At 34.4% G+C, this 12,532-nt stretch overlaps 2 protein-coding genes across 2 annotated transcripts in view; one reads left to right on the top strand and one right to left on the bottom strand.

Annotated features, from left to right (window-relative positions):
• Positions 1–12,532, bottom strand: part of LOC113113858 (RING finger protein 44) — a 1,123,463-nt gene that overhangs the window by 869,410 nt on the left and 241,521 nt on the right. The window lies entirely within an intron of this gene.
• Positions 2,386–12,532, top strand: part of LOC113113310 (solute carrier family 35 member F1-like) — a 36,983-nt gene continuing 26,836 nt past the window's right edge. Inside the window, exons 1-3 of the mRNA XM_026279432.1 lie at positions 2,386–2,396; positions 2,463–2,477; positions 2,550–2,725. Of these exons, the coding sequence (XP_026135217.1) occupies positions 2,386–2,396; positions 2,463–2,477; positions 2,550–2,725 (202 nt within the window). The remainder of the gene's footprint in view (positions 2,397–2,462; positions 2,478–2,549; positions 2,726–12,532) is intronic.

Below are 12,532 nucleotides of genomic sequence, written 5' to 3' on the forward strand. Positions count from 1 at the left end.
TTACAAAGTTGTTTATGTTCCTAAGTGTGTTCCCCGAAGTGTCCCTTAGGAAGCTTCTTAGCACGCTGCCTCTTACGTCTGATGTAACAAGAGCGCTGTCCAAAGTGAGGGTGCTGAATTAGTTGGCATCGATTGCTACACGTTCTATGTAAATGAAATATTCCTCAAATTATTATAGTAACATTTATTTTAACATAGTTTAAGTTATCAGTAAATATAGACTATAAATTAAATGATCAAATGGTCAGTATATGTTCACACAATATGTTGTGATGGTTAGACGAACCAGGTATCCCTCGCTAATCATCCACCCTCCTTATCCCGTTGTGCAACTTGTGGGCGCTTCTTGACATGGGTTAACGACTTATAAAAATTATATAATACACTTTTAGATTAATGGTAAGGTACTTTACAATCAGAATTGATTGGCAAGCAGCTGCAGTTACTTCTGTTTAATGCGGTATTGATTGCAATTGGTTTATGTTTTAAATAAAAAGCAACCTATCTACAATGAACAGGGAGAGAGTTAGATACAGAATATGATGGAAGCAACGTAAAAAAGGGCACCAAGCCTCTCGTCAGAGGAAGTTGAAGTTTTGCTGGAACATTGCCACCAGTGTGGACGCAGCTCTACACCGAGGTCTTGATTAGGCCGTGGCCCTCTCCCATGACCTCGATGAATCTCTCTGTAGCAAAAAAAAAAAAAAAAAAAAAAACGTAACGATGGCCTTCAGGGTTTAAAGCAAAATTCCGCTGCATTAGCCTGGCAAGCGCAGGTCTGAGAAGGTCCAGCAGCTCCATAATGAGCTGTCTTGGGAGGCAAAGTTTTATTTTAATATAGCCACATCAGGCAAAATGTCAGAAGGGCTTAAGTTTGCCGAATAAAAAAATTGACATGGACTGAATGGCTCCGCGTCCGGCTCCGTCTTTGATTCAATACAAGGACACGTTGGATCGCTGCTATGGTCGCTTACTGGACACCACCATGATTACCCATTTATAGATCTTAGCCATTTAGAGCCAAATTGTTTGCCAGATTTTAATTATCAAAAAATGTATTGCTATTTCGCTTTAATTACATTACGAAAAAGCCTAGGCTAATTACCACCATATTAGTTCTGATACCACATAAAGTCAACTTCATAAATAGGTCTGTATCCATTGCGAACATAATTTATTATAAGTCTTAAAAAAGAACAAAATCATTGTTTGAGCCACAACATTGTCAACATACCATAGTTTGACTTGTACTTCGCTGCGCTGATTTCTAAAGACTACTGTACAGTAGCATCTTGAGCTCAAACAACCCTAAGAGAGAGCTTACGAATGGTCCACACCAACCTTACGAAAGTGGTGGACTTACAGAAGATATACTAAGCATACGAACGTGTCGGGAATCGTGCCACAAGGTTAAGAGAGAGGTTAAGGAATAGGTTAAGAACTACTTAGCGATAAGAACGTTTTGGGGAACCGGGCCCAAACTGTTTATAAGAGTTTTAATGCGCTTCAACAAGAAATTAAGTGTTAATTGATGGGAAGCATTTAAAGAAAGAAATGTGTCTTCGCCTGCAGATGAATGATTTCTCTTGAAAAGCTTGGTAGTGTTTCACAGAGATACATGTTGTGTCTTCAAAGTATCAGCACCTTTGCTTAGTTCACACTTAATTGTTAGAGTATTTTTATCTCAACTTGCACACAACACACCTATACGAACCAAAGGGGAATATAATCTTGTTTAGCTGCAAAAAACAAAACAGAAACCACTTTTTGTGTCATTTGTTGTTGAGATCAGAAGTTGTTTACACCCATTCTTATCTCATATTCATCTGTCGCTTGGTAAAATTTAGACAAATTAGACCGTTTATGTTAAGGGTGAGAGGAAGAGCTGGACCAGGAGCCATTATTCTCCAAACCCATTTTTCTCCAAGGTTGTTGAGATTTATCCTTGGGTCACTGCACAAGTTGCACAGTTATATGCATTTCAAGCATTCACAGTTTAGCTAGTTCTATAATTCTCTCTTCGTTTAAAGGAGTAGTACGTTGAAAAATGAAAATTTGCTATCAAAGATCTTGATGAATTTGTTTCTTGATGCTTATCAGTGGTTCCTCTGCGGTGAATGGGTGCCATCAGAATGAGAGTCCGAACAGCTGATAAAAACATCACAATAATCCACAAGTACCCAACACCAGTCCAGTCCATTAAAGACATTAATTGATGGACTGAAGTCGTGTGGATTGCTTGTGGATTATTGTGATGTTTTTATCAACTGTTCGGACTCTCATTCTGACGGCACCCATTCACTGCAGAGGATCCATTGGTGAGAATGTAATGTAATGCTACATTTCTCCAAATCTGATGAAGAAACAAACTCATCTACATCTAAGATGGCCTCAGGGTGAGTAATCATTCAGTAAAGTTTAATTTTGGAGTGAACTATTCCTTTAATGTGCCCATCTGTCAGGGTCAAGGTCACACAGTACATACTTACAGTACAGTTTCTATGTGAATCTGTGTGATATGGCACTGACTCCTGGATTTCTGTTGACAGGGAACTTCTTCTCACGCTGGCCCTCGGCCAGGTCTTATCACTGCTCATCTGTGGGATTGGCCTGACCAGCAAATACCTGGCGGATGATTACCACGCAAACACCCCTGTGTTCCAGTGCTTTCTCAACTACATCCTGCTGTTCCTGGTCTACACCACCACACTCGCAGTCAGGCAAGGTAAAGGTGGCTCCTTGAGGTTTCTGAGCAGTTTAATAAAAACACTGTCAAATGGCAACATAACGAGGTTATCTGTAAGACAAGGTGACAATAAGACCACATATTTTTTATGAGAGACTGTCAGAAAAAGGTTATTTGAAGTTTTTCATTAAAATGTCTCTTTTCTGTCTCGTTTGTGACCTCTTCTGGGACTCTGGCAGAAACTTTCAAAACTACTAACCTGATTCTATTCAGAAATATGTCAGTCAGAGTCCTGCCTTTGATGTTTATATGCATTTTTTTTAACTAAGTTATATTTTTATATTATTTTTCAATTTCAGACAAATTCTCTTATTTTCCTATATTTCAATTAATAAAAACATAAATGCATCATAATTTACTTTTGTCATTTTTTGCTGAAGTAAACGCGAAAATTGTGTTTAGTTTAGTATTATAAAATTGTTTAAATAACATTTATTTGTAAAATGTCAAATTAGCATTGACTGAACTAAGTAAATGTGGATAAATACTCTGTCCTTTATTTATAGTTCTAAATGAAACATAGGAGTGCATAATAAACCTTGTTTTAATGTTGATGTAGAAAGCATACGTTTCATATTTCTAAGTATTTCACTTCATGTCTAGATGGTTAGTCAGGTTACAGGTGTTGTGCTCAGGTTTTAGTTCGTAATTGATTTCATGTTGAGCTTGGTGTTTTGGCACAATGTTTTCTGGCACACTTTCAGCAGGCTTAGAATAGAAATGGAAAAGAGTTGTGTTCTGAGCTGAGAAATATGCCATCTCACAGTCTATTTATATCAGATCACATGTGATTCCCTGACTAACACTCTTTTATACAGAAATCAGGTTGTTCTAATAAGCTCCTTTAAGATCATGAGTCATTTTTTGAAAGCTGAACGGGACCGTAAATGATTTTGGATGAAAATCTTTGCTGCGATACAATCGCATATCATACTTTTATACTATAAATATCACACAGAGTATGATTCAGATTGGTTAAACAAGCAAATATTTTTGTATAATGCTGCTAAACTCAGTATTTGTCATTTGAAATTGAATATTTCCATGAAAATGCAAGATTTTATGTCTGTTTGATTGGTAAGTAAATTAAAATTAAATTAAATTTATGCATTTAGCAGACGCTTTTATCCAAAGCGACTTACAGTGCATTCAGGCTATCAATTTTTACATATCATTTAAGTAATGATGTCATATGTTCGTACAATAGATGGACATGTCTAGATAATTATTATCATTATCCTTTGCAGTTTTGGAGACTTTACATAGACATATGCATATATATATATATATATATATATATATATATATATATATATATATATATATATATATATATCAGCTAGTATTAAATAATAGGTGAAGATAGTATTTTTTTTGTTTTACATGTGATAATCTGAATAGTAAAAGTTTGGCATAGTAACTTTTAATCGTAGCTCTTTTTACACCCATAATGCATCATTTTAATTGACTGAACTGCTGAACTGTATTTTGAAGCATGCAAACATTGGACGCAAAGGCTGCGTACAAACTCATTATTTCAAGCACGCCGCTCTGAGCGAGCCGTCAGCGGCCCCTGACAAACCGGCGCAGTCTCTTTGTTCTACTCCAGTGACCATGGAGTTGAGTCTGCAGCCTTGGTAAACACGGCCACACGCTACAGAAAGTGGGCAGGTACTGTGTGTTTTTAGGATAATGAGAGGGCAATAAGAGCAGCTCCCTGTCAGCCGGTCTGTGTCCACAAGCTCCAGCTCATCTTCTATAGTCCCACAACGTAGAGGCTGTCATCTTAGCTTGGGTAAAGTGAAACTTGCTTTTCTCATTTCCTTGCCTTCGTTTCATCTCTTTTCACCTCTTCTGTGTAGCTTGTAGCTGTTGTGACCCTTGTGCTCCGTTCAAGGTGGATTTAAACCACAGAGCTGCAGAACTGGAGAAGGACTAAGGAGGGAAATTAGCCTTTCTCTCTCTCTTTCTAGTAAAAACTGCATCACTTTTTACTGGTGAGACATAATGTGTTTTCCTGTACTAATGCGGCCAGGCAGTTATTAATTACTTGGGGCAAATGCTGATGGCTGACAGAAACATTTCAAGCGACAACGTTTTGCTCTGCCCTGCAATATTAAGCCTGATTCATATTATGGCAATTCCAGAACACTGCGCTCCACTGATCAGAGGCAATTTTAAATACACCTTGTCTAACTTTTAATAAATTGAGAAAGCTTTCATTTGCTTAAGCCAGCCAAACCTCGGAGGCAGTGTTAGTTTAGTATCACTGAGATATTTTTTTAATGAATTTTTATATTTATATTTTTCGGTTTTCATTTTGATTTTAGTTTGTAAATTGTATTGTAAGCTTTTGTTATTTCTATTAGCTTTGTCTATATGTCTTTACAGTTTTTATACATTTTTATTTTATTTTCAGTCTCAGTTATTAGTTAATTTAGTTGTTGTTATTATTATTATTATTATAAGTTAATTTAGTTATCATTAATATATCAAGGCAAACTAAATAAAAATTACAAATGTATCTGAAAATTAATAAATTATTGTTATTATTATTATTATTATTTATTTCACTTAATTTATTTCAAGTATTAGTTATTTATATATGTCGAAATTAAAATTACTAAATTAAAACGATATGTTAATAATTAATTTTGCCTTGGCAGCTAGATTAAAATATACAGATTTAATACTAGATTAAAAAATATATATTTGACATACATATCTTCTATATATATATATATATATATATATATATATATATATATATATATATATATATATATATATATATATATATATATATATATATATATATATATATCTTTAATACATCAAGGTCAACTAAATAAAAATGGTGGCTTGGTAACTAGCTGAAACAAAATAAAAATATTTCAGTTCATTTATTTAAAGATTTAATTATTTTTAAATGTCAAGTTAAAGGGACAATAAGTAACTTTTTAGGTATTTTATTATCTAAAATCAATATTTTTATTCATAAATATGCCCTCAATGGTGTACAAATACCTATGCCAATGTTTAAACTAATCCTTGTAAATGAAGAATTTATTATCTTTATATACATGGGACGGTAGGTCGACGGAGGCTTCCATGTAGTTCCGCCATCTTGCAAAACTATAATAGCAGAGAGGGACAAAAAGTACTAAGCCAACGCGTTTCCACAGCGCGTTTTCGGTCAGAGCCAGAAACGCAGGTGCAGAGCAGTGAGAGGCGCTTGAAACTGCACCGGCAAGTTTAAAAGTCTGGATTGCATTCTTATTATGGACCATACATATGCCGCGCCACAGGAGAAGAAAACATCGTCGCCAAAACAGTCAAAAATAGAACGTAAAAGGAAACGTGACCGTAGATTACAGAAAACAAGAGTTAATGTCGGGGAAGCTTTTTCTAGGTGGAAAGAGCTAATGCTGGATAAAGATTTCAAAAGAGACGCTGAAGTGGCCAGTTTTCTTCTCGACAGGTAAGTCAGTGTTACAATCTATATTACAATATTTTTTTTATATCTAACAATGCACATTATTCAGAAAATATAACGAATAAAGAAGACATAACTACTAATTACAATATCTCATGTTTTCCACAGTCAGTAATTCATACTGTAACATTCATTTGTTTATGGTCATGTTGCAGTTTGTTTGAAATAACACACCTGTTCACCTGAAGGAAAACTCGACGAAGAGCTATTAGAAGACATCCCGTCAAAGCTTTTTGGTACATATCGCCTACCGTAGATGCAACGCGCATTTGAAAAAGCGAGGCACTGGAGAGCAAAATTAGTTTGAATGCAAAATACAATTTCACCACTAGATGGGAGTAATTCCTACTTAGTGTCCCTTTAAACTACGGTAAATAAAAATGATAAATGCCAACTAGCTGAACTAAAAAACATTTTTTTAAATATTTTATTTCAGTTAATTTATTATAGCTATAGTAATTATATTAAAGCTGAAAAAAATGTAAAAATTTATTTCAGTTAGTTTATTTCAAGGATTAGATATATTAATATGTCACGTTAAACTAAACTAATATATATCTATATATATTGCATTGGCAACCAGAGTTAATGTAATTATTACATATTTCAGTTATTTTATTTAAAGCATTAGTTATTTTCATATTTTAAGTTAAACTAAATAAAAATGCTAAATGTTCTATTTGACAACTAGCTGAACTAAAATAAATTTATTTTAAATATTTTATTTCAGTTAATTTATTTCAAGCTTTGATGAACATTTGAACATGGACCAAAGCGATCATGTTTTGATCCGAGGGTATGTCTTTTGTATTTTAAAAGAATAGTGTTTTTCTGATGCATCTGTTTGTTTCAGATGTAAATTTCTGAGCTGTTTAGACACTGCTTTCATTGTATAAAGGGTCTTTTGATAGCGTACTGTATCAAGTAAGCTACATTAGTATCAGGTTCACTAATATTGAAAGATAAAAATGAAAAAATAGTCTCCCAAAGCATGGGAGAAACATTAGTGTATGAGAATGACTTGTCTACCCAGTGTGAGGACACAAACAGAGTCAGAATAGCTGTTGTTCCAGCAGGACTGGACTACCCAGCATATGGCTCTCTCTCCTACAGTATTGTTGCAGAAATAGAAAACAAATGTAATGCATGCCAAAATTCTTCTTACCAATCTGTCAGTTGTGTACCAAGGCTGCCAAGTGGACGCTGGCAACGGGAAACGACTAGTGCATGGCAACAACGGTTATAATAACAAAAAAAGACACTGAAAACAGTTGCTGTGAGGTAGAAAAATTGAGGAAATCATGTGTGAAAACTGCACTCTGCCTTGGCTTTGTTCATGCCTCAAGGTTTAGTGCTGTCCTAAATGCCACCTTCAAATTATTTTGGTGACAAGATGTTGTATTGATGTTTATTTATATACATTGTCTCTACAAATTTACATTTTTAGATTAAACTAATTAATTAATAATTTCTGATATTTATATATTTGATAAAAAATATTGTTTCCAATAGTTTGATGTGTTTCTTTCATTTTGTACAGATTACCATAATCTAAAATGTAATTTCTAGCAACTAGAATTAAATGCCAACTTGCTGAAATAAAATAAGTTTTTTTTTTCATATTCAAGTAACAATTTTTTTAATAGTTAATGGTTTAAATTTAATTAAACTATACCCTAATGTATTTTAAAAGAATAATGTTTTTCTGATGCATTTATTTTTTCAATTGTATGTTTTATTTTGTTTGTTAAATTGGTTATGTTTACATTAATATATATTTATACATTTAGTTAAAAAAAAAAAAGTGATGTGTCATTCAGCCAAGTATGGTGACCCATACTCAGAATTCGTGCTCTTCATTTAACCCATCCAAAGTGCACACACACAGAGCAGTGAACACACACACACACACACACACACACTGTGAACACACACCCGGAGCAGTGGGCAGCCATTTATGCTGCGGCGCCCGGGAGCAGTTGGGGGTTCAATGCCTTGCTCAAGGAAAGGGTCGACCCATAGGGTCGTGTTATTGCCAGCCCGAGATTCGAACCCACAACCCCAGGGTTTGGAATCAAAATTTTTTACAAATTATCATCAACTAAAATATAATTTGCAACTAAAATGAAATGGCATTTCATTAGAAAGTAATATAGCCTAAAATGGCTGAATTTGACATCAAGAAATATTAACTAAATTGCCTGTTCTTCATGGGTATTAAGTAAGCCAAGACCGCTAGAATGTTGGACCGGTTAGATTCTGTGCCTATTGGCCTTGAGTTTTGGGGGCGTGGTGGTAAAGAGCCCCGCCTCCTCAGATTCATCGCAACCATTTGACATTAGAGGCTTGTAAAACTTTTTGTACAACAAGCAATTGTTACTCTCCCCTAAAGAGCTGCATTCAATATGCTATGCATTTTGATATGTTACCCCTGATATTGATTTTATGTCGATGGGATTTGTTTTTACGCTGCCATCTACACGTCTGGAAAGTTGGCATCAGGGAACTTTTGAATCACTGATATTAGGGCGCAATCATATTTGAGATGTTTTGGAGCTTGATTTCCTGGTGGATTGCAAGAGCAAAATCAGTCCGTTTTTTATTTTCACAGCTTGTCTCATCCATTTGATTTGAAGAATAACTGGGACATTCTGGGACCTTGTGACATTGGGAACATTCTGAGTAATAAATATATTTCCTAGCTAACCTGTTGAGGTCCAGCACTTGTCTCCTCATTAACAGTATTTTTCTTTTCCTTTTCATATTTCATACCTGTTGAATTGACCTGTTTTAAATTAATTTGACTTATAAACACACTTATGAAAATTAACCATGATTTTACTATACTTAACCATGGTTAAACAAAGTTAGTGTAGCAAAAACCCAAGTTAATTTGTTAGTTACTATAGTTTTAAGGGATAGTTCACCCAAAAATGAAAATTCCAAAATCCAAGCTTTAAAATGGCAGTGAATGGGTATTATTTTTTAGTAGTACAGAAGAAGTCCAATAAAGCGCTTCCATCCATCATAAAAAGTGTCCCACATGGCCACGGGGGTGAATAAAGGTATATCACAATTTGATTAAGTGTACAGCCCTGCTTTTGATTTATTCATCCAAATTTTGCGCCATTCTATGTTAAACTTTAAATTCCATTTTCATAATGGGCTTCTGTGATTCTATCTGTTTTAGGGTCCAACTTACGCTGCCTTCAGATGCATTTCAGTAGCTTAAAACATCCTGTTGAAATTCTTTTAAAATTGTAGGTTATTATGAAGTGGTCTCTCCTTTGTGTTTGTAGTCAGTTTGCAGCATATCCATCACGCCATCTTCATTATCTCCTGCAAAATTGAGTGCTAGGATTGCTGGGTAATGTGTGAGGTCAGTGCTTTGTCCTCTGCGTTGATGATTACCCCTGAAAGCTTCTTTATTGGCTTTTTAGATTGCCAGCTGTATCCACTCCTTCTTACTGACACAGATTAGAAGTGTTGAGCTGGCAGGAGTGAGGGAAGAGATTTATTGTTTGCATTGCCACAGCACCTCGACTCTATCCTGTTCCCCCCATGGACAGATAATCAATAAACTGTGTCCACATGATGATGGGGCATGGTGTTGAGTGTGAATAAGCCATTCACGGCCACACACGCATATATTCAATGCAATTTTTTGGATGTTTTGTTGGAGTGAGTCTGCATTGGCACAGACACTGCTTTTGTACAATCATATTTCTGTAGCTAAACTCACAAAGGTCTTGTTAATGCCAAGGTCATGGATTTGATTCCTAGCGAACAACACGCTTACGGATAAAATATATTTTGAATGCACTCTAAAACATGAAGAATTCAGAGCATAATAACACTGGTTTTCACAAGGACAGTTCAAAAATGTTAAAAATAAATTTTATAAATAAATGAACATATGCATTTACTTGTATTTTATTTGTGTGTGTGAGTGCATGTTTTTGTGACATATCAGGGCACAACTTTGTATAATGACATGGGTATGACACAGGTATAACAAGGAGAGGGTGACTTATGAGGACATAACCCATGTCCCCATTTTTCAAAACGCTTATAAACCATAAAAAATTTAGTTTTTCTGAGAAAGTAAAAATGCACAATGTTTCCTGTGAGGGTTAGGGTTAGGTGTAGGGTTGATGTAAGGCCATAGAATGTACAGTTTCTACAGTATAAGAAAAATTATGTCTATGGGAGGTCCCCACTTTTCACAAAAGTGTGTGTGTGTGTGTATTTGACATGCTTCCATAATTTTTGCTTTAGGTGAAAATGTCTAGATGTAGATGAAGCACAGTATGACTGTATGTATGGATGACCTATTTACTACATTTGCCATTGATACATTTTGAGCATCCATTTACAATGTGATGAATAAATGGTAGCAAAATTAACTTGGATTTTTTTTTTAAGAAACTGTTTAATGAGCCTTTAGACAAAATCTGAAAAGTGAAACAAATTAAGTTTGCATATACGAGTATCATATTTGTTACATCAGGCTTTTGAGGCTCATATACAGTATATGATATAAGAGAATATGAAGCTCACATGAGTTTTATTCATATGCCCAAACCAAGTCGTTGCTGATATTTATAAGGCCATGTTAATATTTCCTATTTTTTTAAACTTCACTTTGACTATTCTTGTGTAAGACTAAAGTAAAATGAAACATTTGATTGCTTGTAATGTATTTTATATTCTCATTTTAACAAGATTTTCCAAAATGTATGGCTAATCTAGGTCACAGCTGCTTCAGTCCAGTAATTTTTCATCTTGAAATTTTACTAACAGTGTAAAAGTTATTCTTGGATTTAAGTGATAAAAAGCAGTAAGGATTTCACAGTAATACGATATACAGTCTGAATGGGAAATAAAGGGCCTTTTTTTCCTTGTTAAAAAAGTTTGAGCTATCAATCAGATGACATAAGGCATTTAGTAGATTGTATATCAAATATGATACAGTAAGCTTTAAATGGTTAAAATGCAAACAAACCACATGAAAACCAAACATCACTTGCTGAATTAAGCATACAATGTAATGAAGTTGTTTGACAACAGTGTAGCACACTGATTAATATTTTAAATACTAATTTTACTTGTTGGCCGTGTATTTGCTATGCCGTATGTTAGCTCTTTAGGGAGAATCTTAAAGAAATAGATCACTGAAAAATTAAAATTGTCATCACTCTCATGTCATTACAATTCCGTACAATTTTCTTTCTTGTGCAGAACACAAGAATTATTGAACAGTATAATATATACATAATATGCATCATTTTCATTAATTGAATCTGTTCTTTGAAATCAGTCTCCAGTCTCTGATGTCCACCTGGAAATAGGCTTCACAGAGGATTTCTGCATGATTTATTGATTTAACGGCTGCTTTTATCATAAGTGACTTATGTTCTGTGTTATGTGAGTACAGCTGTTATGTCTTGACTAATGCATTGCATAGCTTCATGCTTTTCTTTGGGGTTTATTCTACATCATAGCATCAACACAGATGTCCACATCTAGTTTAGTCTGCTACTAACTAGCAACAGGCAGTAAAGTTTTATTTTTTTTAAAAGTGATAGTTCCCCCCAAAAAATGAAAAATTATGTCATCATTTACTCACCTTCAAGTTGTTCATTGAATTTCATGAGTTTCATGAATATATTTTTTTCTGTGTGTTCAACAGCAGAAAGAAACTCATACAGGTTTGGGACATCTTGAGGATGAATAAATGATGACATTTTGGGGTGAATTATCCCATTTAAGTGTATTTTCTACTGAAAATGACAACAGTTTTTTATTAAATGATGCAGAAGAGACCATTTTTAAAATGATGTCTACGTACAGTATGTACTGTATGGAAGTTAGAATAAATGTTTAATGTATTATATATAAATACAGACAAACACACATCTAGATTTATACATTTCAGGATACACAACTGTTCAAAGTTAAGCCTTCTTTCTTTGCGTGAACATTTGGGCGGCGTTATGCAAATCTTCCCACATCATGACGTAGACGTGGGGCCGTGTTTAAACGAGGCGTTTTAGGGAGGTGTGGACAATTCTTAACTTTAATAAAGAATATCTCTCTGGGTTTGAGACTTTAGTCTTTGCAACTTAACAGACCTTATCTATTCACGAACAGCTTGTAACACTCCAAAGAGAAAGGAAAACTTGAAATCGCATCATATGACCCCTTTAATATGTTTTTGAAAGACATCTTTTGTGCTCAGCAAGGCTGCATTTATTTGATCAAAAATTTAATAAAAGCAGTAATATTAT

This window comes from Carassius auratus, chromosome 14 (assembly GCF_003368295.1).
Source record: "Carassius auratus strain Wakin chromosome 14, ASM336829v1, whole genome shotgun sequence".
In the NCBI taxonomy this organism is placed as follows: Eukaryota; Metazoa; Chordata; class Actinopteri; order Cypriniformes; family Cyprinidae; genus Carassius; species Carassius auratus.